The 26,391-nt window shown below is 40.3% G+C and overlaps 1 protein-coding gene across 2 annotated transcripts; it reads left to right on the top strand.

The window, feature by feature from the left end:
- The first annotated feature begins 7,684 nt into the window (after positions 1-7,684).
- On the top strand, positions 7,685-26,343 carry chd2 (chromodomain helicase DNA binding protein 2). 2 transcript variants are annotated; one of them, XM_084017417.1, is made up of 38 exons: positions 7,685-8,760; positions 12,241-12,478; positions 13,145-13,231; positions 13,407-13,468; positions 13,928-14,053; positions 14,362-14,541; positions 14,639-14,778; positions 14,886-15,111; positions 15,205-15,305; positions 15,413-15,454; positions 15,914-16,092; positions 16,319-16,443; positions 16,535-16,751; positions 16,839-16,928; positions 17,030-17,220; positions 17,316-17,504; positions 17,629-17,791; positions 17,938-18,090; positions 18,497-18,568; positions 18,925-19,074; positions 19,179-19,327; positions 19,414-19,510; positions 19,600-19,692; positions 19,793-19,966; positions 20,103-20,272; positions 20,357-20,398; positions 20,488-20,627; positions 20,711-20,849; positions 20,940-21,090; positions 21,296-21,418; positions 21,525-21,647; positions 21,862-22,002; positions 22,219-22,335; positions 22,450-22,628; positions 22,719-22,818; positions 22,929-23,121; positions 23,549-23,789; positions 24,462-26,343. In XM_084017417.1, exons 1-38 carry the CDS (start codon positions 8,699-8,701, stop codon positions 24,745-24,747), a joined length of 5,451 nt encoding a protein of 1,816 aa, XP_083873543.1. In that variant the 5' UTR covers positions 7,685-8,698; the 3' UTR covers positions 24,748-26,343. The 2 variants fall into 2 exon arrangements, with proteins under 2 accessions (XP_083873543.1, XP_083873544.1); XM_084017418.1 differs by having other exon boundaries at positions 13,931-14,053.
- Positions 26,344-26,391: the final 48 nt, after the last annotated feature.

Raw genomic sequence — 26,391 nt, forward strand, 5'->3', positions numbered from 1 at the left:
TGACAGACATGCACAAACATACCAACACCTTTCTCCCACTTGTAAAGAATGCTTGTGTATCTGAAGTCAGGCCTTCCATAGCAAATAGAGCTATAAGTTATTTGATATGGCTGATGAAAGGGAAAAAGAGAAAATGTGTTTTATTCTCACCTTTACAGTAGGCTAACACCACCTATCACAGTTTTTTTTCTCTCTAAAATTAGTTAATTTAATTTCAATAGGCTAGGTCAAACAGGGTAGTTGTTGACAATATTGATGTTTCTATTTGGAATTTAAATAAACAGTTTTGTTAACGCCACTTAATTGCGTTGACGTTTTAAAATGTATTGCTTTGAGTTCGGTGCATTGCGAGTTTCGGCGGGTTTCGGGTTCAGAAGGGCTGCTGGAGCTAGCTAGACGGGGTTGGAGAGGAAGTGGAGTTTGGCTTACGTTGAGAGCAAAGTGGGCAGAGCCGCTGAAGGATATGAGCTCAGGCAGAGACAGAGAGAGGAGGACACACACGACAGAGGAGCGAGCCGTCGAGAGCTGCGGAGAGGAAGGGCGGAACGATGAAAACCCCGACGAAACGACGAAAATTGGCCCCGAAAAACGCGAAACTGCTCGGGGTAGACGACGGTGGATAGACCCGGTGTGAGAAATGGGTAAGAACTTAAGAGTAATCGGACATTTGTAGCCGTAAAATACGGGTCTGTGTGTTTGGCAATATGGTGGACGGAGCGACGGTTCGACGCAGTGTTGTAAAAATGGCCATGGTGTGTTGACAGCGAAGAACACAGAAAACCACGTAGACGGTGTTAACTGCCTTTTATTGTGTTTGTAGTTGGTGGAATTTGAATGTTTGCTAGCCGTGTTTCCAGTTAACTCGGTTTATATCGGGACACGCACATTTGTTTTCGACCTGTTTGGAGTTATTTCAACCTACGCATTTAAAATTTGCTTTGTCCTTGAAAGGGCAAATGCCCTTGTCTGCATTTACTCGACAAAACAAGACGTATAAGTACAATTATCGTCTGTTATGTTGTTGTGAGACCGATTGCCATCAGCACAGCAAGCTGAAACATGTATTTTTTGTTTATTTTCAGTTTATTCGTTTTTTGAGTTTTTTCATCGAATTGTAAATCAAAAAAATATTTAAAAATCAATGCATTTTTCACATTATCTCAACATAGTGTACAGAGGTAGTTAACTCACCATATTTAAGTAAGTGTAGATGCTTAATAATTATTAATTAAAAATAGATTAAATAAATTGTGTCAAGTTGTATAAATGCTCAAAATATGACGGTTGACAACAATTCTTCTATTGTATACATTATACACAAACTATACATGCTTTGTTGGCCAAATAAAGGTTCTATATGAGATAAAAGCTTAGATATCCTTCGAAATACAAAATAGGGTGTTGGCTTTTAACCCTTTCAGCCACCGAATGGAGAAGTCATTTAAATATGTGCATTAATTTCGATTTACATTTACATTACATCTGCAAAACATGTGAAGAAAGACTTTTATGGTAGAAAGCCTCAATACAAATGGAATTTGAGGAAAGTCAAAATACTGTATTAAAATTAAATAAAGAAATAAATAATCTTAATATCACAGTCTCACGGACAAGTTGGTGGATTTATCAGAAAATGTGAAGACACATGCTACACAGAATAAAACAGATTACATGCAATCTTTTATAATAGTTACATCTTGAGATATATTGTTAAATCCAAAGGCTTAGACCCACCCTGCACGTAACAAAATGTCTTCTCAAAGCTATTCTCAATAGGATAACGCTGTTGAAGACTATTTTAGTTCCATTTTGAGCTACGAAGATGCAAAAAGACTAAATATTTTCCCAACTAAATACGTTACTAGTTATTTATCGTTTTCTTAATATGTTAATGAGCTTGGAAATACTCTCAAAAAATTAATTTTATAATATCTAACGGCAAATAGCTTATTCATTTACATTTTTATGCTAGCCTAATTTCTGATTTTGTTATTTGTCACTACAGAAATGATCATAATCATATTTTGTATTTTGCAGGGATTCCCGTGACATTAAGCAAATTGCTCCGAAAAGAAGAAAAGACTCCATCTGATCCAAGCTAAATGGTATGTTGTTTTTAACCAGTCCATGCTTTTAAGCGTTTGCAGACAAACTAGCTTCGTTGTCTTTACTGCTACATACATGTTACCAGTAGGGTGTGCTGTTGTCAGGTTTCAACTCTGAACCTTGTATTTTTGTATTTTAAAGGGTTGACTTCGTCGCGTTGAGTCGTGAAATCCGCAGCTACGGGTGATTCGCCCCGCAACAGGGCTCTGTAAGTATACATTTTAAAGTAAATTAAATCTGTGCGGAAAATTTCTTGCATGTTATCTGTGCACTGAACTCCGCAAATTTGTCAAAACTAATCAACAGTTTTTTTACTGGCCACTCAAACATAACAGAATAAACAGATTGAACGGTATTTTCACTGTGTATGTTATTATTAAGGAATACTGCTAAACATTACGTTAAAAGTAGATTCTGTGCATTGTAGCAATTTCTCTTGACTAAAAGTAATGACAGTTACTTCTGAAGGAGGGGTAGGACAGTTCTGCCCCCTAGTGTATAATGTGGAGAGGATGTACATATTTCTAAAAATGTGCAATTGATCAAACGACTGACCCTAGGATAGATATTTCATTATAAGTTTAAAATGATTATGTCAATATTTTAATTCAGGTCATATAAATCGTACCTCGACACTCGGTGGTTTAGACATATCCTTAAAGTTGATGAAGTTGTCTTCATTGTCAACTTCTCTTTGTACAATCTCTATTTTGTATGTTAAACGTGTTTAAATAGTTAGCGTACATAAATTAAAGCACTTAAAGACTGACTCCTTTATGTATTTTATTGTAACACACATTCAGTTATTTAAAAATAACATTCAGATTTGTAATTTGAGAATGATGGTCATTTGACCAGCTAGCTAACCCGTGACACACTTACAATCTTTATGATTGTCCTTTTTGTCATGCCTCATGTAATAAAAAATGTCTGAACACTGACGATCATCACATTGCACTCATAACAATCATATTTAAAACACTTGCATTTCATAACGCTTAAGTGCCTCTGGGACGTGGTTTTGGCTGCGCTCGCCACTGGGTTCAATGCACATTGTGGCGTCAATCACTCGCTAGGCATTTTACACAGAGATTCCACCATAATCGCGTAAAGAAGACCCCTCAATATGCTGCGATTGCAATGTTTATATTGAACATTTAGTTTGCGGTGTGATGCCACAACGGTGTCTTCTTTTGCACAAGCATACTGGCTCTGTGAAACCAGAGGACGTGACGTGTAATACACCAGCATTGGTGGTAGTTCATACAATGGCGACACCGCATGAGCAAATACTGGCTTTCTATCTTCTTCAGTCCCGCGTTCTGAGCTATTTTTATCCCCCGGTGACGCGTCATGCCCATAACACGTCTTTTAACGTCACCTTCTGTTGTGGCTTCCTGGCTCTCCATTCACAAAGAGGTAATTTCTATGTGATGGCTCTGATACTACCTTTATCGACTAAGGGGCGGAACGATTCTGACACCCCTATCCTTCTCAGAACATTTTTACAATAACGACAATGCGGGAAAATGGAGTGATACTCCCGCAACAAAAAGGCTTTGCTTGAGGGAGTGAAAAGCCGCCGAGCAAACCATTAGTAATAATCAGATTTGAGCGCAGTGGTGCCGTTGTCGTGTTTTGTGTGAAAGGCCCTTAACTGTGTCTTTTAGACAAGAAGTGAATTTTGAGGGTTTGCAACCCCAAAAGATGCATCCAATCAAACTTTTATTTCCTTGGTGTGAAGAGCAATGCCATTCAACTTTTTGACCAGCGTCTTTCATTGCTGCTTTTACCAATTTACTACTTGAGAGGCTTGTACCAAGAGAGCTAGTAGTCAGATTGGATCTGATCATCCCAAATCTCTGGTAGTGCCATATTTGTCAATTGTTCAACAACCTGTGCGAACATCCCAACTTTGATTACATGTAGCAAGTTAGCAAAGGCTACACATTTGCACTCTACAATATGCAATTTTAGTTATGACAACAGCCTCAACCAAAAATTAATATTAGGTGCCATTGGGTGCATTTGATCTGGGTGTTTATATTTCTTCATGCCATTGCTTTTGGCTTGGACACCATTTTTGACAACCCATTTTCCGCCAAATGACAACCATTATATGATCGTGTCAGCCCTTATCAGCAGCCGTGATGATATTTGCTGCCAATAGAACGTCATTGCAAAAGTGTTGTGTGTGTTGCTAAATTTGAATAAGAAAAGCAAATTTTAAAACATTAGAAATGTTTTAACAAGATAAAACAAACAACAATTTCTTGTGATTAGGAATGCATCAATATGGAATTTAAAACGATAACCGTAAACATTTAATGTGTACTTCTTGTGGTTAGTATGTATAGCAAAACATTGACACTAATTCACATCCAGGAAATAATAATGTTGTCTAAAGATGGATCACAAATATGTTCCATGGACATTGCTAAACTAAATTAAGTTGATGGAACGTTGCTCTGAGCCTCAAAATAATTTGGCCGCCCTTTTCAAAAGTATATTTCCTTATTTCGTTTTTCTTTCCAAAATGTAAGAAGTAGCTGTTGAAACTGTCCAGAGTCCTTACAACACAAGCCTTAAGTAATTTTGCAGTCGATTCTACTCTGAGATAAATTAGTTTCCCAAGAGCACATAAATACACCATGCAGCACAACTGCTAACCCCACTCAGGGAGGCATGTTTGGTTCACCTCTGCACATGCCTTAGTTAAAAATTTAGGTTGCTTCAATGGAAAAGTTCTTCCCTTTACAACAGAGTAATACTAGTTGGTTTGTACATACATTGGTGCCCCTTTTGCAGGATAGTTTTAACCACACAATGTTGATTTAAACAGCACGTAAGTTGGCTGACAGCAAGTCTTGTTAGCAACAGTGCGGGAAGGTTGCAGTATTGAAACTTTTTAAGAAAGTGAAACATGTAAAGCATGTATGCTTTTTAGAGCGACAAAATGTCCATAAATACGTTTCCAGCGAAAACATTTGCTGTATAATACATCAGCTATCAATCTCTGAGATTAACTCATTCCACACATTCAAATTATATGCCGTAAAAAGTTGTTTTTGGGTGTCATCTTTAGCAATTAACATTTAGAATCGAAAGACTCAAACGCCAATCCCATCGAGAGGTCTACTTATTTACTATATCTGTATGAATGTGACGTATGCTTATATGGGTAGCATTCATTGTTTCTTATCTTTTCCACAGTCGAGGCATGGTGTGAAGATTTTCCAAATTTTGAAGAACAAGAAGACGGCTCTGTAAGTTCCCCATGCTTGACTTGAGTATTTATTCATATGCTAATAGAAGATTTTCTAGGGATCTGCTCTTATGTCCCATTCAGATAGGTTGAGGATAATGCGCTCCTACTTTAAGCAGACCCTACATTTAACTGAAATATTTGTTGCTGCCATTCATTTATAGTTCTAAAGGCTAGCCAAAGACCGGGGTGTTAGCAGGTAGAGTGCATAAACAAAGGGCTAAATTTGTAAATGTTATGGTAATTTTCATCAGCCTATTTTCATTATTGATAATAATATAAGCATTTTTTTTTTTTTTTTTTTACTGTGGCTTTATGTGGACATTGGCTGCCATGCTTCCTGTTGGTACTTTAAAGAAAATGCCACGTTTCTCCACAACTTTCTATATTTCGTATTTTGCTAAAATCTCTGATAGGTTCTCAGCCTCAAGGTTTGATGGCCAACACGATGTTACGGTTTTGTTTAACTGCTGTATTTCAATGCTCATAGAACTACGAGGGCCTTTTTTTTCTGGTTAAGAGCAGTAGATATTCAATATTGATATTGTTTTGAAGGGTTGTGTTTATAGTCATTGGATGCTATTCTGTTGTCCATCTGTTGTCGATCATGTATTTGCTTTGATGACTGGGGTAAACGTTCTGTCAAATAAGGCTATGGATCTTAATTTGCATACAGCATTGTTTGCGCACTTGCACGTGATTTGTCGCTTTAGATCGTTATGTGTTTTAACATCACTGTTGCGTAATTAAGTTTTATGCAAACCACGTTGTGCATTAGGCTAACTCTTGACTCATCATACCCCTGGTGGTCAGTTGATGAATTGATTTGCAAATTATTGTCGCGTTTTCTCAACTCGCACTTCATTTTGCTGTTAACTTTGAATCCACGAAACTACCCATTCAGAACCTTACAACAATTTGACAGATTGTGCATTATCACTCTAGCTTGCTGCACTTCTCACTGTATAACTTGTTATTAAGAATTTCTATGTGCAACATTTGGCCGAATATTTGAATTTATTACATGTGATGCATAAAGTTGTATTGAATGTCTAAGTGGAACTTAATACATCATCGTTTGGCGGAAATAGTTCAACAGCTTTGATTCAAAAAATAATTATTTCGCTGTATTACAAGCCCACTCCCCATAGTTAGCATTATATGTTGTCTATGCAATTACTTTTATTTACAATTTGTGAGAATAGCTATTTTGTTTTTCCAAAAAAATTTAACTACTGTACTTTTTCAAACTCCTATTTCAGAATGTGAGGTAACGCAGCTGAAAGCTAGCTATGTATGCTACTAAACGATCTTAATTTGGGTCTAATGTCTAGCCTTCTTTAACTGCTGGACAGTGAATCATTTATCTTTTCAGTTGCAATGTGGGCTTACGACTTTCCCTTCTTGTTTTTATCCTATCAAGACGCCATTCAACTGGATATTGCTGATGTGGAGACAGCGTTGTTTAACGTGAAGATGGCAAAGTGGCGGTTAGCCGCATTTTTTGACGAGATGACGCGGTTTTCTTACTGGACTTTGACATTTGGATTTTTATTTTTTTTTACGACAACACGGACACTGGAACACCGTTGCTGGCTGATTAGCGAACTGGAAAAATTACACTGTTTTTTGGAAACGCAAAATCAGCCTTTGTACATTTGATATTCAAATGTTGTCTTTAAATAAAGTGTATGTCTTCATATTTTTCCTTGGCTTTGTTTCATTAGCTGATTAACCAGAAAATCACAAGAGAATATTTAGCATTATATTTTGATAAATCCTTTTAGCTCGGCTGTTAGCTTTAACATTTCAGCTAATCCGCACAACTAATTTCGTTAGCGCTAGCTTTGTGTCACTACTCATCAAGTTCTGCTAATTTATAAACTATACTATACTGTAAACGTTATGCTAAACTCCGGACTGGGTTGGTGAATCTCCTTCAAATATATTTCCTATATGTCCTACAAAGAAAATCATCACTCGATTGGTGAGATAAAGCAAAAATGCTTGAAAATTACACTTCATCAATTAAAACAGTTGACTATTAATTTGTATACATTGCATGCAGTGAAGAAGGTTTTGCACTAAAAGAATAAAACCCTATCTAAAGGCTCTCTAAAATGGCTCCCGGTTGTCCTTCTTCCTGTCTGAACAGGAAGTGATGCAATTGGTGCAACAGAAATTATATACTTTTTAAAGCCTCTCAGTATTTGTCCCTTCTTTTTTAATGAAGTGGGAAGTAAAGGTCTCAACTTCAAGCCTGGGGGTCTGAAAATGAATGTACGTTTTATATAAAAACACGTTTTAATACATAATAAAAGGGGTGGGACCTAAACATCACCTGAGTGTGGGGTAAATGGAAATAACGTCAATCAAAGGCGAAGCTTTCAGAGCTAGGAAGGAGCTCTAGATGGCGGCTGAGCCTTGGGAAGGGTGCCATGGGCTTTCGTCAGAGAACGTTTCTCTTCGGCCGTTTTTCCCGCACTAGACCGCTCGAATCTGATATAAACGAAGCGCTTTGAACGCACGGTCGTCGTTTTAACGGAAAACCGGGGGTTTTGCGTGGTTTTCGGGCCGTTTTGTCGAGTCGAACGAGCCGCTGTGTGTGCCGAGGGAGTGCTCGTCGTTGTTTTCCACACTGGGCTCCGGCAGCCATGGCGCGCCTCCATTTTTAGAGTGCTGCTTCGCCTCCGTCGCTCTGAGTCTGACAGCCGACGCAGACTTTAAAGGCCTAAAATCTTTTCAAAACAACGCTAATATATAACGCTTATATTATTATTTTTTACGGTTTGTTATTTTTTATCGGATATGGATAATACCCCCTCTCTGATGGAGCGAACGTGAATCAAATAGTTCGTTTATGGCTTACTGCCTTTCTTCACATTGAATCGGTCTGTTTACATTGTGTAACGTAAGTTCCTGATTTAACATTACTGCTTTTTCTCATGCTTTAAATCTTATTTCTGTAAGCCTCTATGCGATGACGCAGTTGGAATTAATTGTATGCGGCTTGATCCGTGGACTATATTGAAAGACATACGTTGGCTGTGCGAGGTATTGTCCTGTCACTATTTCTCTCAGCTATCGCTTAAATCAGCGATGTAAACGATGTTACAGAAATATTTTCGATTTAATGCCCTTTTTCTTCTTGGCTCGTGTCGCACCCGCCTGGGTTTTAACTGCCACCTGAGCAAAAGCCTGTCTAGTGGGACTTTTATGATAGTTCATGCTTCCTCTTAACTTTTTCACAGTAAATACCAGGAACACACACACATACACACACATAAAAACCCCCACCATCATATTAAAGGTTTTCAGGATACTACCATGATGAAGAATAAAAGTAAAAAACAAGAGGATGAAGGATCGACCCAAAGCAATGCATCAAGGTATGATCCTTTATCGTTTTTTTTTACCCTTTTCCTGTGTGGTGTGATTGTTTACCCTGTCATGGTTGATCACCTGTGTGTACATTTGCGAAATTGGTTTCGATGCAACGCTGTCATGAATGACCTTGCTATTGTTTAATAGCCACACCCTGATTTCCCTGCCGTTTCTCTCACTCAATACCGAGGTTTCAGGGCCTGTGTCAAAGAGATCATTGCCCACAAGATGTACGTTATGTGCTAGACCCACAGCAAAATCTCGTTTGTCCTTTTAGTATGCTGCTGCTGATTTGTCACCAGTGTTTCATGTCTTCTCGCTATAAACGACCTTGTCTAACTAGTTGGTACTGCATTGCACCATTTTTTTTTAATCAACGTTGTTGCTTGTTTTTGTTTTTTTTCCAAAAACAATGTTAAGCTTTGATGTTATGGTTAGTAATATATTCAGCCTTCTAGATTAAAAAAACCAAAACATTCTTTGACACATGTTCTTTAAACCGGGATGCATGTGGCTTCGCTTTTTATATTATATACCAATCTATCAACTTTAATCTGGACCTGTGTTTAAAGTTTTACCCAAGTTTAGCAAGTTGAAGGAAATTCCAGTTAGCTCATGCTAAGTTGTGTGTGTGCTCTTTCAAGCCCTTAATCCCAAATATTTGAATGCCTTTATGGATAATTTTGTCTTGTTTTAGATGGATAGCAACTTAAACGTGCTTCTGTGTTTGTGTATTATGACAGTATTCACATGCTTCTGTAACATACCCTCTTAACCTCCAACTATATATTTGTCTGCAGGACAAGATTGATTTTTACTTGTTTTGGGGGCATTAGACAATTTCAATTATTTCTCTTCACACATCATTTTCATTTTTATTAGAATGTATTGAATGACACCATTCAATTCTCAGGCAATATCTTTTTTATCCATTGATGGCCCCATCACATACATTTACTGTCATTGTAAATGGCAAGTTTTAAGGGTGCTTTAAAAAAAACATTTTAATATTGGCTATGGATATTGATGGTTGAAGCATCTTTCTTGAACATGCTTGTGAATGTTACAGAAAAACAATGTTATGTTCTATTTAAATCTGGCTTTGTGTTTTACTTCTCAGGTAGTCTATATTTAAAGGCATATAGGCCAAGAATATTAAGACTATTGTAAAGTATTGTCTGCTGTTCTTTTTTTTTTTTAATTTTCTTTTAGAACGATGGTTAATTTTTGCAACTGTGTATTATCTTCAGGTATCTGAATCTTCAGATAACAAAATGAGTGGAAGCACTTCTATTTTCATCAATAAAGATGTTTTTTAAAACTAATATCAGGTGCATTTGCATGGTGTCAGAACAATGCAGGATATCAGAAACTGCACTGGTTGCTAGCTAGTATTTTTATTATAATACATACAAATAAGATGTTTCTGTTGTATGAATGCTATGGCCTAACATACATTCTTAATGTTAGAATTGCTGCCATATTTTCACAACAAATAATGCAGCCTGATCACAATAGACTGTTGTGTTTTTAGATAAAGACACAGAGAAGTTTGGATACTAAATGCAGGTAATCACCCTCCACAGCATTTTACTGACTGTACACTGCAGCAGGTTACATCACACTTGTAGTTTTCTGTGTGATCTTGTGGCAGCCATTTTAGTATTTTCAGCTGTGTGTGAAGTATGTCCTCTGCTACTGATGACAGCCTAACTTTTTCACAAGGATAGATGAGCACTGTGGGTATGCACAGCAGCAGAACGAGCAATAGGACATTAGATGACTTGATGCAACATTACATCTTTTAAAGAACAACACTGCTGCTGTCCCGAGTCACAAAATGGCCCTTGCTTTGTGGGCCCAGCTTGCTCACCTCTCTGTATTAAAACTCTGCTCAGAACTACATGGAGGAGGAACAGGAAGAGTTCAGACATTGGAAAGCCTGCACACTGCTCTGTCATAGGCTAGACTTTCACCTAGCAACACGCCAGCCAATGATAATTTGAGATTTTTTTTTCATTCCCGCCCACTTTTGACCTCTGAAAGCGGAAGGTGGCATGCACTTCCGAGTTTGGTCATTCTCTTTGTACGTCCATGACTGAGGCTGCTCGTGATGCATGCTGTGAAATTTAGTAACTCCGCCATAATACATACATTAACACCAGTTAAATTGTTATCAATTAGTTCCGACAAATGTATTAATGTTCCTCTTAATCCCATAGTTTTTTAAATGTCAGAATACAGACGTGGTCATCCTTTATATTTTTACAATATTCATTATTTAGTAGTTCTTCAGAAAACATGCAATAGATGAAATAATGATTAAACATAGATACTAATTTGAGTCTTTGTAATACACAAAGCTGCATCTTTCCATGTAAGCAATGATTCACCCTGGGGAGTGGCTCCCCCTTGTGCCCAGACGAGGTACTGCACTCAGAGAAACCCAGACAGGAAAGGTCACCATCATGCTCAATTGATAAACCACACATCACGGTATTTTCATCACAAAATATGAGCTACAGTTTATTGTAAATATAGTATACAAGTATATTTTTCTGTCAAATGACATGTACCACCTTTTTTTTCAAAGGGGTCCCAAAACATTAAATCTCCGTGTGAGTTTTTTTTTTTCTGAATAAATTACATGTGGCAGTGGTTACCAACCAGGGGCGTTGGACCTCTAATGGAGATATTTGATGGTTCATAACAAGATTAAGATTTATTTTTGTATTTTTTTTTCAAGAAATGTTTCAATTTCACGAATTTCTTTTTATTTTCCAGATATGTATCTAATATATATATATATTTTTTTCCCCTTCTCCTTGAGAATCAGTGATTACTTTCCCCCTTCAGCTCTCCAAAAATCCTTTATATGAAACAATCTTAAGTAGATTCAAACGGCTGAACTCATGTTCAACTATCGTCATAACCTGTGATGGTGGGCCACAATTAGACACTGATTGAATTGAAATACTCATAAGTTAGTCATTTGCAAATCTTAATATTCTTATTTCTCCACGAAAAATAGATGGACTGCTAAGTGTTTACTGTATTGCTCATTTATTTTCTTTTATTACACTTGATTATATCGCTGTAGGTTTTCCAGAGAAGAACCATTTTAATTCTGAGTCACCACTCTTAAGAGGTGATGCCTTGTTAAATCATGTCTTAGGCTTTTCAAAATGACTAAGAGGATTTGTGTGCCTCAGAGAGAATGAGGTTATTATAAGACTGTTAGCTGGATGACGGATTAGGTTTCTGTTTCCTCTCAGCTCACCGTTAAAACGTAACATCAAGCTATGCCTTTTCTCCATGTCCTCGTGAGTGTGGGCACTTTCAGTTACATTTCTTTCTTTTTTTTAAGTTGCTGCCACAACTCTCCTCACATTCGTTTGTTTTTGTTTGCTGTACAGAACAATGTGAAATATAGCTCAACATGTATACTGAAAAATCAAAGAGTCAACATGTTCTTGTTCCTGTAGCAATTCAGCCTCAGAGGAATCCAACCGCTCCGCGTCGGAGTCTGGAAGTCAGTCAGAGAGCGAGCATGGCGGCAGCGAGAGGAGGAGGTCCCACAACTCTGAGTCAAACAGCTCCTCCGAATCGGAGAGTCACTCGGAGTCCGGGAGCGAGTCTGCCGAGTCCAAATCACAGCAAACCACAGCAGAAGTGAAAGACAAGCCAGTTAGAAAGAAGGAGCGTCTGGCAGATGTGAAGAAGGTAACGGTCGCCTAACTTTAGAGACGCACCTACGTTTTCTGTGGCGACTTACTGGTTCTAAAGGAGATGAGGGTTTCTGTTCTCTAATAATGGAGGTTGAGTAAACTTTGTGGAATCAGGCCCTTAATGTTATGAAGTTTTGATATACAGTACAGTAGTTTTTCTTCAGCCACATTGTCATCCATCCGTCCATGTTGGAGTGTAACTGTGTCCCAGTTCCACACTGCATCCTGATTCTAAGCAGTGTGGAAAGTGACAAAAAAAAAAAAGTATAAACAAAATATTAAGTATGTATGTTTCAAAAAAGCCTGATTTTTAAATGTGCTGTTGATGTACATGCTGTTGTCCCATAATGCTAGTAGGTTGCAAATGATAGCAAGATAGCTACAGGAAAAAATAAATTCTATCCTCAGTTATGTTGACAATTGATTACTAAAGTCATTGTCCTTTTTCAATAACGGAAATGCCTCTATTTTCTCTGGGTTTTGGACAAAGTAAGACATTTGAAAACACCATCTCGGACACTGGGAAACTGACTGGGATTTGGGTCACTATTGCAAAGGACTTTATAGCTTAATCAATTCATTGAGACATAATTAGGTAGTGAAAATATATATTTTTGCAGCTTGACGGCACATACTTACAGCAGTAACTCTATGTTTACAGATGTGGGATGAACATCCAGATGTGTATGGGGTCAGGAGGTCAAATCGCAGTAGACAGGAGCCGGCTCGCTTAAACATCGGAGCTGGGGTAAGCAGACGTAAAGAAACAATAAAGACAATACTTGTATAGCATGGCTCTGCACGATTGACATCAACTAGCCACTTGTGCCACCTAGTGGAAGTTGGAAAAAGTGCAGTTACCTTTAATGTGGAAACAAAGCTCTTGATGAAATGTGCTTCTGCTGTGCCGACTGTATTTCCAGGGAAGCAGTGGCTCTGAGAGTGAGAGTCCAAAGAGAAAAACAAGCCGAACTAAGAAAAAAGAGTGAGTGTGAAGACTGTGAACATCTTTGCTTATTTGTATTATTATTTTATTATAATTTAATTAATTTGATAGTACAGCACTGTGTTTTTTCACTTCTTCCATGTTGAAACACTTATATAGAACCCTTTTGTTAGGAAGATATTGTTACTTAACACTCGACACACAGTAGTTTTGCACAGTTCATGTCTGTCTTGTCTTCATATTGTGATTCTTATCATCATGTTAAGCTTGGAAATGGGTACCTGTTTGTTGAAAATGGGCTCAGTTACTTTCAGTCAGACAGATGAGGCTCTTTACGTTTACATTTAAATCAAAACTGATTGGTCAGATCAGCGGCTTGTCCCGGATCAAATTGGGTTGTGGTCAACACCCTTTGGCCAGTATTTCATGAAATTGATGAATTTGGTTATAGCACTGATGGGCCTTGAGGGTGAACTTGTGGTATTTCTTTGTTGTAAGAAGTATCTGGAAAGATGATGACTCAAATGATGAAGACGAGGAGGAGGAGGAGGAGGAGGCTTCCGACAGTACAGACAGTGAGCAGGAAGAGAAAAAAGTTAGATCCAGACGACTTCCTGCTAGAAGGTAAGAGAGTAGCGAGGGCTGGCCATCAGACAGCTACCCACTGGTTATTACCATCAATCATTCCATATTGTGTGAGCAGTTTTTTTTCTTCCCCCCCTTTTGTGTGAAATGAACTATACACTTCGATGCTGCAGCCTGATGTAGAAATCTAAACGATTTTAATATAATCTATTCCTAAAAAATGATACAAATAATTTGAGGTTTGCTGCAGTTTTTCAGTTGACCAAAAAAGACACCAGAAGTACTGTGACGATGAATCAGGAGGTCGTTCCTCATCTCTAAGTGGTCTGTGTGGTTTTCTTTTACAGACCTCAGACCAAATCAACAGCCAAAAAGCAGGTCTCTCAAAAAGGCAGGAAGTCCAGGAAACAGGACTCATCTGCTGAAGATGACGACGAGGATGATGATGACGAGGATGATGATGAGGATGATGAGGATGGCACTTCAAAGAGACTGACTCGAAGAAGGGGTGCAACAAAAGTCAAAAGGTGCATTATGAACCCAATGGGATTGATCTTCAGATGCATATTAGACAGGAATGTTCAGACTGTTTTACAAACATGCTTATAATCTGTTGTGTTCCAGTTATAAAGAGGACCAACATGACTTTGAAACAGACTCTGATGACCTGATTGAAATGACGGGGGAAGCGGGAGAGGAGCTGCAGGATGACGACAGTGAAACCATTGAGAAGGTTATGGACACCAGGACGGGGAAGAAAGGGGGTAATGCATTTTATGTTTTACTATTTAATAAAACCACATTCTAAATACATTAAGTGACTTGTACTAAACCGCCTCAAAAAAACAAAATGTGTTTGTATCTCTGTCAGCCACTGGGGCTTCCACTACGGGGTATGCTGTGCAGGAAAATGGGGACCCAGGTGAAGGCTTCGACCCCGAGACGGATGAAGGGGAGACTCACTATCTGATCAAGTGGAAGGACTGGTCCTACATCCACAACACGTGGGAGAGCATGGACTCCCTGCTGCAGCAGAAGGTCAAGGGACTGAAGAAAATGGACAACTACAAAAAGAAACAAGAAGAGCTCAATTCATGGTGAAAACCGTCTTCACATCAACATTGTTGTTTTTTTTTGTTGCCGATGTTCATCTTGCGAGAATCTTGACTGTTTAATCTCCCTGTTCCTAGGATGAGGAGGGCGTCCCCTGAGGATATAGAATTTCATAACTGCCAACAGGAGCTCATATACGACTTGAACAAGCAGTTTCAGTTTGTAGAGCGCATTATTGGTAAGAATTCATTATCGGATGTGTTTGCTTTTGTCTGGTTGCACTGCTGTTCATCTTATTGCACATAAGGTGTACTAAAATTACTTTTTTTTTTTTTTTTTTACCAGCAACAAAAACAGGAAAGACACCAGGATCCATTGACTTCCCCTGTAAGTCCCTTTTCTAATTTTTCACCATCAGCTGCCTTTTTAAATAAACGGATGGACTTGATTGTGTTACAGCAGCCATATATATATATGGCTGGTGTTTGAATGTGTGTAGAGGCCGTGAAAAAGAAGCAAAGAAGACTTTTTTGTTGACTTGACTGATGTGTGCGTGTTCACGAGGAGTCCTCATCGTTTCAGCTGTTACATTTTCATATTAGCGTTTTTTGAGTTAGTTTTTTTTTAACATATACTATAGATATATAGATAGAATACGCAATGTACAGAATATATTAGAATTCAATGTCAATATACCCAACTACAACAACTAGAATATAAAATATAAACATAGGATAGCAGACAATATAGTGTATACATTAGACATAAGTGTGCAAAGACATTTCTATACTTTTACTTTTGTCACAGTCACTTCTCTATTTCTTATCGTTTGTCTGGCTTAAACAGCTCATAGTCACAAGACACCCTCCTCCAATGAACCGGAGTATCTATGCAAGTGGATGGGCTTGCCCTATTCAGAGTGCAGCTGGGAGGATGGAGCTTTGGTTGGCAAGAAGTTTCAGCACTGCATCGACAGCTTCATAAACCGAAACTCCAGCAAAACCGTCCCCTCTAAAGACTGCAAGGTAAGAATCAAAATGACCCAAAATTGGTTAGTCCAGGTATTTTCAGCCCGCTGGTAAAACCTCCAGGGTGTGTGGTGAGGAAAGATGACCCCAATACACTAGATTTTTAGTTTTAATAGCAGTCAGTGATGGGTGAGGGTCAGAAGAATATTTTATGTTATTTTACTTAATTTATTTTACAAAAGGTTGAGTCCTCATGTTTGATTCTTTTTAACTGTAATTTCAGGTGTTAAAGCAACGACCACGGTTTGCTCCTCTGAAGAAACAGCCATCATATATTGGAGATGACAACCTTCAACTGAGAGATTATCAGCTGGATGGGTTGAACTGGTTGGCCCACTCCTGGTGCAGGTACAGTGTAAATCATTATAACAGTATAACTGAAAAATGGGCTTTCAAAAAAAAAAACCACACAAAAAAAACATGCTTTTCTTATGCTCAGGTGCAATAGCGTTATCCTGGCTGATGAGATGGGGCTCGGAAAGACCATCCAGACCATCTCCTTCCTGTCGTACCTGTTCCACCATCATCAGCTGTATGGACCCTTCTTGGTGGTGGTGCCTCTCTCCACGCTCAGCTCCTGGCAGAGGGAGTTCGAAACCTGGGCCCCGCAGATGAATGTAGTGGTCTACCTCGGCGATGTCATGAGCAGGAAATCGGTACGTTGAATCCCGAATCACTTCCAGTCCGGCGGTCTCTCCAGAGTCGGTTACGTGAACATATGCTGTTGCTCCCGTTTTACGTAGATCCGCGACTACGAGTGGGTGAACCATCAAACCAAGAGAATCCGCTTCAACGCACTATTAACCACTTATGAAATTCTCCTCAAAGACAAGGTAAGTGATCGTACTTTACGATTGTGTTTATATTTTGACTATAAAGTATGTGTGTTTGAGGAGAATGGGATCACTTTGGTTAACAATGACTTTTGTTGCAGGGGGTGCTTGGGAACATCAACTGGGCGTTCCTGGGTGTGGATGAAGCTCACAGACTGAAGAATGACGACTCTCTGCTGTATAAATCACTAATGGAGTTCAGGTCTAACCACAGGCTCCTCATTACTGGCACTCCGTTGCAGAACTCCCTTAAAGAGCTCTGGTCACTGCTGCACTTCCTCATGCCTGACAAGTACGTCCCGGTTTAGGTGTTTTAATATGACACTGAAGAAAAGTGGAGTCCAGTTGTGGTTGAGTGACTTCTGTTTTCTCCGTCTTGCACAACAGGTTTGATTCCTGGGAGGATTTTGAGGACGAACACGGGAAAGGGAGGGATAACGGTTATCAGAGTCTTCACAAAGTCCTGGAGCCCTTCCTTCTGCGGCGCGTCAAGAAAGATGTGGAAAAATCTCTCCCTGCCAAAGTGGAACAGATTCTCCGCGTGGACATGACTGCACAGCAGAAGCAATTCTACAAGTACGATTTATTTCGGTCTTTTGTAACCTTTTTTCCCCCCCCTCGGCATCTGTCTTTGCTATCTCTTGTACAGTAGCTGTATTTCTCCTCCCCATTAACTTAATGTGTTCCTCAATATTTCCAGGTGGATTTTAACGAGGAATTACAGAGCTCTTTTCAAAGGCACCCGAGGCAGCTCCTCGGGCTTCCTGAACATAGTTATGGAGCTGAAAAAGTGCTGCAACCACAGTTTCCTCATTAAACAGCCTGAGGAAGTAGAGAACGAAAAACAACAGGAACACCTGCAGGTACGTCTCTTTATGAAGTCTCTTTAGATCCCAGCACCTCAGGATATCTCTGTGCTGCAAAGGAAACTAGTTGTGATATAACAAAGATGAAACGACACGACCGGCTGCTTGATTTTTCATGAAACCCTAACTTTATACCTTTTCAGGGCCTAGTGAGGGGCAGCGGGAAGCTGGTGCTGCTGGACAAGCTGCTGACCAGACTCCGAGAACGAGGGAACCGCGTTCTGATCTTTTCCCAGATGGTCAGGATGTTGGACATTCTGGCAGAATATCTCGCCAAGAATCGCTACCCATTCCAGGTTAGATTAGCACGTTTTCAGGGTAATCTGGCATGAAGATAAGAGGGCATGCCTGCCAACGGATTAAAGGTCAAACTTGTAAAACTCTAGGTCAAACTGCATTGGTGTTTACAGTGCGTGGGGGCTTTGGGGGCCGTTGTGTTTGGTGGGTTTGACTCTGAGGATTGGATGTCAGTGTTGATGCCCACATACTCCGCCCAGCTGAGAGATCATGTGGTTATTTATATCAACAAGTTATTTTCTTCTGAAGACCAGCAAGACACTCCACTGGGGTTGTTTTGATGACTTGGTTTCACTCTGAGCGTATAGACCGGCTACAATGGCTTGTCAAGCAATGTGATGCAAAGGTTATAGCAGCTCTCTGGGAAATCTTCACCTGGTCAACGTTTGTCTGTCTTCTCTTCAGCGGCTGGACGGTTCCATAAAGGGTGAAATCCGGAAGCAAGCACTTGACCACTTTAATGCCGAAGGCTCAGAGGTATGTTTACTAGGAATTTAATGCTCCTAATGGAATAAATGAATGCATTCTCAAATGCACACCACATATTTTTAGTTTGCATATCTTCTTATTGGGATGATGACTATTTAAAAAAACAACATACGTTCCTTTTTTCTGCTTGTTTTGTTACTTTATTTGAGAGCAGAAGCAGGTGAAGGATATCTTTTATACATGGTGTAAAACGGATCAAATATACATAATTACTAGAACAGCCTACGGTTGAAGTACATTTGTTTCATGATTACCATTTCCCCTTTTCATAGTGAATTTACAAATGTTGGTGTGTGGTGTATTACTCGATAACATCTAACTTTACAGTTTCATCTGTTTCCCAGGACTTCTGCTTCCTGTTGTCCACCCGAGCTGGAGGTTTAGGAATAAACTTGGCCTCGGCAGACACCGTAGTCATCTTTGACTCTGACTGGAACCCTCAAAATGACCTGCAGGCACAAGCCAGGGCTCACAGGATCGGCCAGAAGAAGCAGGTAATCCACGGCTGAAATTGAGGGCTTTCACTCTCGATCCGCTAGAAAATTGAAAAAAAATTGCTGTGTCATAAGAAAACGACATCTATGCTTTCCTCTCGTAGGTGAATATTTATCGACTGGTCACCAAAGGGACAGTGGAGGAGGACATCATTGAGAGGGCAAAGAAGAAGATGGTTTTGGACCATCTCGTCATTCAGAGAATGGACACCACCGGTCGAACCGTACTGGACAGCAACTCAGGAAACACAAAGTAAGATGTCAGAAATCATCTTGTTTAATATTGAGATATTGAAGCTCTCCTTGTGTTTTAACTTTGCTTTTTTATTTATTTTACAGTTCAAACCCATTTAATAAAGAAGAACTGACTGCCATCCTCAAGTTTGGTGCAGAAGAGCTTTTCAAAGAGGCAGAAGGAGAGGAGTCTGAACCTCAGGTGTTATAACAACTAGTTATCTTCTGTGCATTAAACATACTTGTGTTGCATATTAGTAAAATTAAACCAGAATTGATTTCTTCTTGTAGGAGATGGATATTGATGAGATCCTGAGGTTGGCTGAAACGAGAGAAAGTGACCAAGGTTCAAGTGCTACAGATGAACTTCTATCTCAGTTTAAGGTAACACTTGTTTGTACAATCTCGATTATTGTTGAGTAGCAAGAGATCCCTCTCTTCCAACGTCTAATTGGTTCCTTTCTTTCTCCTCGTGTCACCGCAGGTGGCCAACTTCTCAAGCATGGAAGAGACGACTACAGAGTTTGCTGATAAGCCCATACTGGAATGGGATAACATCATCCCTGAAGAGCAGCGACGCAAAGTTGAGGAGGAGGAGAAGCAGCGAGAGATGGACGATATATTCATGCTGCCCAGAAGCAGAAGCTCGAACAAGAGGGTAAGAGGAGACGAGGGAAAAATGTTAGACATTAACTTATATGTACACATCTGTTGCATCTGAGAAATATACTTTTCTTCCAGCAGCTCGTTTGAATCAAGTCATAAAGTGTTGCTCTTGTTCCTCTGTCCTTCAGGCTCGGGCCAATGACAGTGACAGCGACGTGGGCTCCAAGCTGAAGAACCGCTCTTCAGGCTCCGAAAGTGAGACTGATGATAGTGACGACGACAAGAAGCCAAAGAAGAGAGGCAGACCCAGAGCCCGCAAAAACAACGTGGAGGGTTTCACCGACGCAGAGATCCGCAGGTGAAGTATATTGAGAGCATGTTCTCTGTTTTTGTGGTGGCGGGGGACACATTTAAAATGTATTCATAATCATATCGTCACCAGGTTCATTAAGGCGTACAAGAAATTTGGATCTCCACTCGAAAGGTAAGCAATATTACATTATATTAATGGTAAATATACAGTATTGCTACATCATTGGGTTTGTCTGACAACTTGATCCTCTCTGCGTCCAGGTTGGAGGCCATAGCCCGAGACTCTGAGCTGGTGGACAAATCCATAGCAGACCTGAAGAGACTTGGCGAACTGATTCATAGTAGTTGTGTAACTGCAGTGCAGGAGCATGAAGAACACCTTAAAGAGAACCCAGTCGAAGGTATGATGGTTTTGCTTGGTCGCAGTTCGTTTGAAATCCTCACATTTTTCTCGGCCCAAAAATGAAGCATGTTATTATTCCAGCCAAAGGACCCGGGAAACGGCGCGGAATTAACATCAAGATCTCGGGAGTGCAGGTCAACGCCAAGTCCATCATCCAGCACGAGGAAGAGTTTGAGCCGCTGCACAAAGTGGTGCCGTCCAATCCTGCTGAGAGAAATAAGTAAGATATCACTGCTCATGAAAGGGGGGAGCACAGGCGTCGCATTGCGTTCAGGATATGATGTTTAAAAGTGCATTTGTGTTCCCACAGGTTCAATATGACATGCAGAGTCAAGGTAGCCCACTTTGATGTGGACTGGGATCTTGCGGATGACATTCAGCTCTTGCTCGGTACCTATGAGCACGGCTTTGGCAACTGGGACCTGATCAAGACGGATCCTGACCTGAAACTTGCTGACAAGGCAAATACCTAATTTCTACTTTTATCACCGATTTGAAAATGAATGAAAATCTGTATTCAAGAACGTAAGCACACACTCTGCTTAAATGAATACATTTAATTCAAGATCTAATCAAAAATTTGAGAATGCAGCCGTTTGTCTTCATTAGCACAATAAGCAGCACCCCTTTTAAACATATCAATCTAACATTTACGTCCCTCTGCAGATTCTCCCAGACGATCCGAGCAAGAAGCCCCAGGCCAAGCAGTTGCAGGCGAGAGCAGAGTATCTTCTCAAGCTGCTAAAAAAAGAACAAGACAGTACCGACCAGTCTAAAACAGGGGAGGAGGTATGCTGCCATTAATTAGAGTAATTCATCCGCACGGTTTGAACCGCGTGACGTTTGCCTTTGACCCACCCCACCCACACAGCTCACCCAGTCTCTTCCTCCAAAGGTCAAAGTGAAGAAGAGGAAGCCTCGGGTGAAAAAGGAGAACAAGATTCTGAAGGATGAGCAGGGCAACGACATCTCCTCCCCCCGCCTGTCTGACAATCTGTCAGAGGAGGGCGAGGTCAAGGTCAGTGTCACCTGCGAGCCTGTAGGGTATCTGCTTAGTTACGCCTGGTGTACTGCCTACAGCACACACATTATGGGTGCTGCTCCTCCGTGTAACTGCAATTAGTGACGTTTAACCATGGATATACAGTTAACTTTCACTTTATTAGTAAAATCCTAGTTGTCCTCTCTTTTATCTGGTCAACATATGTTGTCTTGTCTTGCGTTTTGAACAGGATGATGGAACAGAAAAGTCCCCTGCCAAGAAAAGACAAAAGAAAAAGGACAACAAAGAGAACAAAGAAAAACAGGGAACTCCTAAAAAGGAGAAGGACGGGGACAAAGAAAAAAAGGGTGCCAAGTCCAGAAAAGAAAAGGTATTTCAGCATAGTACTCATTATCTTATCATGTGCGCTTGGCTCAAACTATTTCAAATGTACATGGCCATGGTGTTGATGGGAACATTTATCGTTATAGCGTTGAAATGCAATAGCTAGAAAGCCCCAGCCCTTTGCCCGTCTGCCCCCTGTGAATACAGAGTGAATAACAGACGTGGGTTAACTTTCTCTGTGTCTGGTGTTTCTGCGTTTCAGGCTAAAGGGGCGAAAGGGAAGAAACCTCAAGGTCCAGTTCACATTACAGCTGGGTCTGACCCCGTTCCCATCGAAGGAAAGGAGGACGATGAACTCGACCAGGAGACCTTCAGTATTGTGAGTTTCTACTTTAATTTCCCTGCAAAGATTAAGCCAGTGGAGATAAATAATAAGTCATTTGTGAGCAGTACATTACAATAATATCAGCAATTTGCACATGTGCTTATCTAGTGTAAGGAGCGCATGAGGCCGGTGAAAAAGGCCCTGAAGCAGCTGGATAAACCAGATGAGGGTCTCTCGGACCAGGAGCAGCTCCAGCACACTCGCACATGCCTACTGAAGATTGGAGACCGAATCACAGAGTGCCTTAAAGCTTACAGTGACCCCGAACATGTCAAGATATGGCGGAGGTGAGATTATTACCTTTTTTTTTTATTTAATAATCCATGATGCTCGTCTGTATAACTCTGCTAATCGTTTATTTGTTCCTCTTTCGGCAGAAACCTCTGGATCTTTGTGTCCAAGTTTACAGAGTTTGGTGCGAGGAAGCTTCACAAGCTTTACAAAATGGCACAGAAGAAGCGATCGCACGAGGAAGAGGCAAGTTGCTCCCATTTCTAGTTGTTCACACTCTGGTTTATTAAGTGTTAGGACGTGAACGAGGTGTTATGTGCACCATCAACATGGAGAATATCCTGTGACATTTCCAGAAGGAGCAGAAGAAGAAGGAGGATCCTGGAGGGAGGGGGAAAAACTTCAGACCGGAGCCCTGCGGTTCCAGTCGAGACTCCACGGGGACGCAGTCGTCCTCCAAACCTGGATCTCACTCGTCTCAGCCGGGCCCTCATGGACACCACAGAGAGCCGTACAACTCGGCTAATAAGCGGCACTTCGGCAATGATGGTACGTGTGGATAGGATTGTTAGTTTAAGGCAGAGAAAACGCTGAACAGAGTAAGCATTTTGTGTTGGCACGCACGTTTTGTTAACGTTGGACAGTCAATCTAACCCTGTTTCCAGTCTGTGTGTTAAGCTAAGCTAATTGTGTCATGGCTGAAGAGTCACATTCATTCATATTCATATTGATCTTCTCATTTAACTCTCAGGAAAGTGAAATCTTGGAACTATTCCTTTCATTTATTTATGTATTTAAAGGACTGTGCACATTGATCAACATTTCTGTAAATCTGCCAGTGTTAGCCAGCAGGCTAATTTTCAACTGCAGTCCTTTGGCAAGATGTTAAACTGACCACTAAATGACTAGAATGAATTTAGTTGTTGCTTATTAAATAACTCAGTAACTGAGTTTTCCTCTCCATGTTTCATTCCAGATAGAGGAGACTGGCAGAGGGACCGTAAATACAATTATCCAAGTAACAGCAACCAGTCATGGCAGGGAGACAGACATCACCCGTATGACCGCTACAAGGATCACTATGGTGATCGACGTCCACACGGGGACTCCTACCGCAGCTCAGGCAGTTACCGCAGCAACAGCTCCCCCCGAAAAAGGCCATATGAGCAGTACGGCAACGACCGGGACCACAGGGGTCATAGACCCTATTATGACAGGTAAGAGTTACTCTGATTACATGTTTTAACTTAGTTTGGTTTGATGATTAGGAAGTATGTCGTTCATACTAGGGCTACTTTTACATTTATGGTCAAAATCATTGCGATTATTTTGGTCAATATTGAGATCTCTGTTATTAAACACGATTACTCATTTCACTTTGGGATGATCGTCAAATTAAAAAAAATTTTTTTTTTTAGCCTACGTTTAAATTATGCATCAATCTACTGCACTTTGAGAGCTAAATTATTAGATTAGATGTATGTTAACGCAATACATGGGTTGCATAGATATGAATGGCGATGACACGAAAAAATTCGGTGAACAAAACGGGGTCTTTGGAGACTGGCCAGACGGGTTGCCAACTTTGCCATCCTGAGGACAGTCTGCCCCGTTGACAGTCGCACTGAGCCTTTCCAAGTCAATTGATAGTCGATCATAGCTCAGCACCAAGGAAGGACGCCAAGCCAGCAGTGCTGGGAGAATTCCTTAATGAGCTGCCGTCCATGACCTGCTGGAGTTAGAATACAAGACAAAACGGAATGCGGCAGAATAATCATGTCAATGTTTTTGATTTCATAATCGTTGGAAGCCAAAGTCATGAAATCAGATTAATTGCACAGCCATGTCATTACCACTGGTTTAAAAAAATGCTGTAAATGAAATTTCAGGCATTCAGATCCCAAACGAAGGCGTCCCGATGAATTCCGTCCCAACTACCACCAGGGAAGAGAAGGCCCCCTTCAGGACTTCAGGAGGATGCCAGAGCAGAGGCCGACAGGTCCATCTGGACCAGAGCACTATAGCAGGCCCTTCCACCCTGATAAACCTCCTCCGCTGCTGGACCCTCGCTCACCGCAGGCCCAGAAGTCTCCCCAGGACTCCCGCTCTCCACCAGAACGGCCCGCGGAGCCGAACGCCGCGGTAGATCCTAACTGGAACAATAGGAAAACATAGAAGTGGCTAAGAAACTGATCTGGGTGTTTTGTCCAGTAAAAGCCACATACATGCTGCTGATGGAGTCAGGACTCGCCAATCATAAGCTCACAGTTGGAAAGGGAATCAAAATGTACACTCTTTACCAGCCAAACTATTGTTCTTATCCCCCAGTGACTGGCTGCGAACGATGCCCTGAAACAAGACGTTTGTCAGTCATCTTGAAGATGGAGGGGGGAACAGAAACAAGCATCTTTATTTAAATGAAATGACTCAAATCAGTCAACCATGGTTAAGACTGAATGGAGTGCTTATGGATGCTTAGTCCCGTGGACTATTTTCTAAGGAGAATTTAGGATACATGAACTGATGACTGATCTCAATCCTAAAAGTGCCTGAAAGCTTTGGCTTTTCTGAATGGAAGATGTATGGGATTATTCCCGAAGGAAGCATGACATGGACATATATATTTTTTTTTTTGTGTGTTTCGCTTTAAGTATTGCAAACGATGTCATTAGAAGAGTTCAGTACAAAGGAATGTGTAATGTGTTTGCTCATCATCTGCACCTTCAAAATGTTTATCTGGAAAATGTAGCTGAACTGAATCACCATGTGGGTTAAAAATGTGCAAAGTGATGGCACGGCCGAAACCTTTACGGTAATTTGAACGACCAACAAAGCTAGTTTGTTTAACTCTACAAAAGGTTAGAAAAAAAAACGTTTTTTTAGCAAATTCATATTGCTCATGTGTAGCTATATAAATCATTGCAATCCTCTGGCTTTGTTCACCACCTCCCCCTCCAAGTAGGCCGATGAAATGGAAGTTTTCTAAGCAGTATTTATTGCAACAACTCGTGTAAAGGCTCTTAACACTACTTGGGACAATCCTTTATCTTTGTTGCCTTTCAGTATTCTAGTGGTTAAGAATGGTACTTCGGTGTAGTTTCATGAATTCATCTCTCCACCTGCAGTATGTAAGTACTCAATTATGTCTGAAAAATACTATGTGATGAAACATTTTTCTTTCCTTACCTATGGTTTGGCAATGCTGTTGCTGGTAGGTTGTTAAAGGGTTATTAGGAATTTGCTGATTTCATTATGTTTATTACCTTTGGTCTCTCTTTCCCTGTGCCAAACCTGCTCTGGCCCTCAATTGTTGTTGTTTTATTTTGTTTGTTTTTTTATGCTTCTCCATTTGTGCCTTATTTATGTGTGTATTACCATACCGTATATTGTTCCTGCACAGTACTGGGGCCTAACGCAGGCAGGGTGTAGTATTGCAGTCTCATTATAAGGAAATAGCTCTGAATGAACTGGTTAAGGGACCACACATTCTGGTAATCATCATGCGGTTCTGTGGTTTCCAAAAGTGTTTGATGATATGAGGGAAAAACATACATGTAAAGAAATGTGTGTTTCGTCCAGGGCACTCAGCCGACCAGTTACAATGAACAGCCAGCGCATCTTTTCTTCCACGTCAAGCAAGCTACAGTTCCTGTATCATATGTTCTTTAAGAAAGTCTAAATAATTTATATTTGTGACAAAACCACTCTTCATGAGAAATGTGCTGTACATATGTTTGGACATATGTAATAAACTTTGTTACACAATCAAAATGCATCTTTAGTTTTCTTTATTTATACCTGATTTCATTAACGTATAGT

Source organism: Eutrigla gurnardus, assembly GCF_963514095.1.
Source record: "Eutrigla gurnardus genome assembly, chromosome: 9".
Taxonomy (NCBI): domain Eukaryota; kingdom Metazoa; phylum Chordata; class Actinopteri; order Perciformes; family Triglidae; genus Eutrigla; species Eutrigla gurnardus.

What these genes read in the sequence shown, in the direction of transcription:
- chd2 (XM_084017417.1), top strand. Translation starts at nt 8,699, where the DNA reads ATGATGAAGAATAAAAGTAAAAAACAAGAGGATGAAGGATCGACCCAA. An exon ending in GCTTAAACATCGGAGCTGGG is followed by an intron (nt 13,232 to 13,406) that starts GTAAGCAGACGT and finishes CTGTATTTCCAG; the next exon opens with GGAAGCAGTGGCTCTGAGAG. An exon ending in CATGTCAAGATATGGCGGAG is followed by an intron (nt 22,629 to 22,718) that starts GTGAGATTATTA and finishes CTCTTTCGGCAG; the next exon opens with AAACCTCTGGATCTTTGTGT.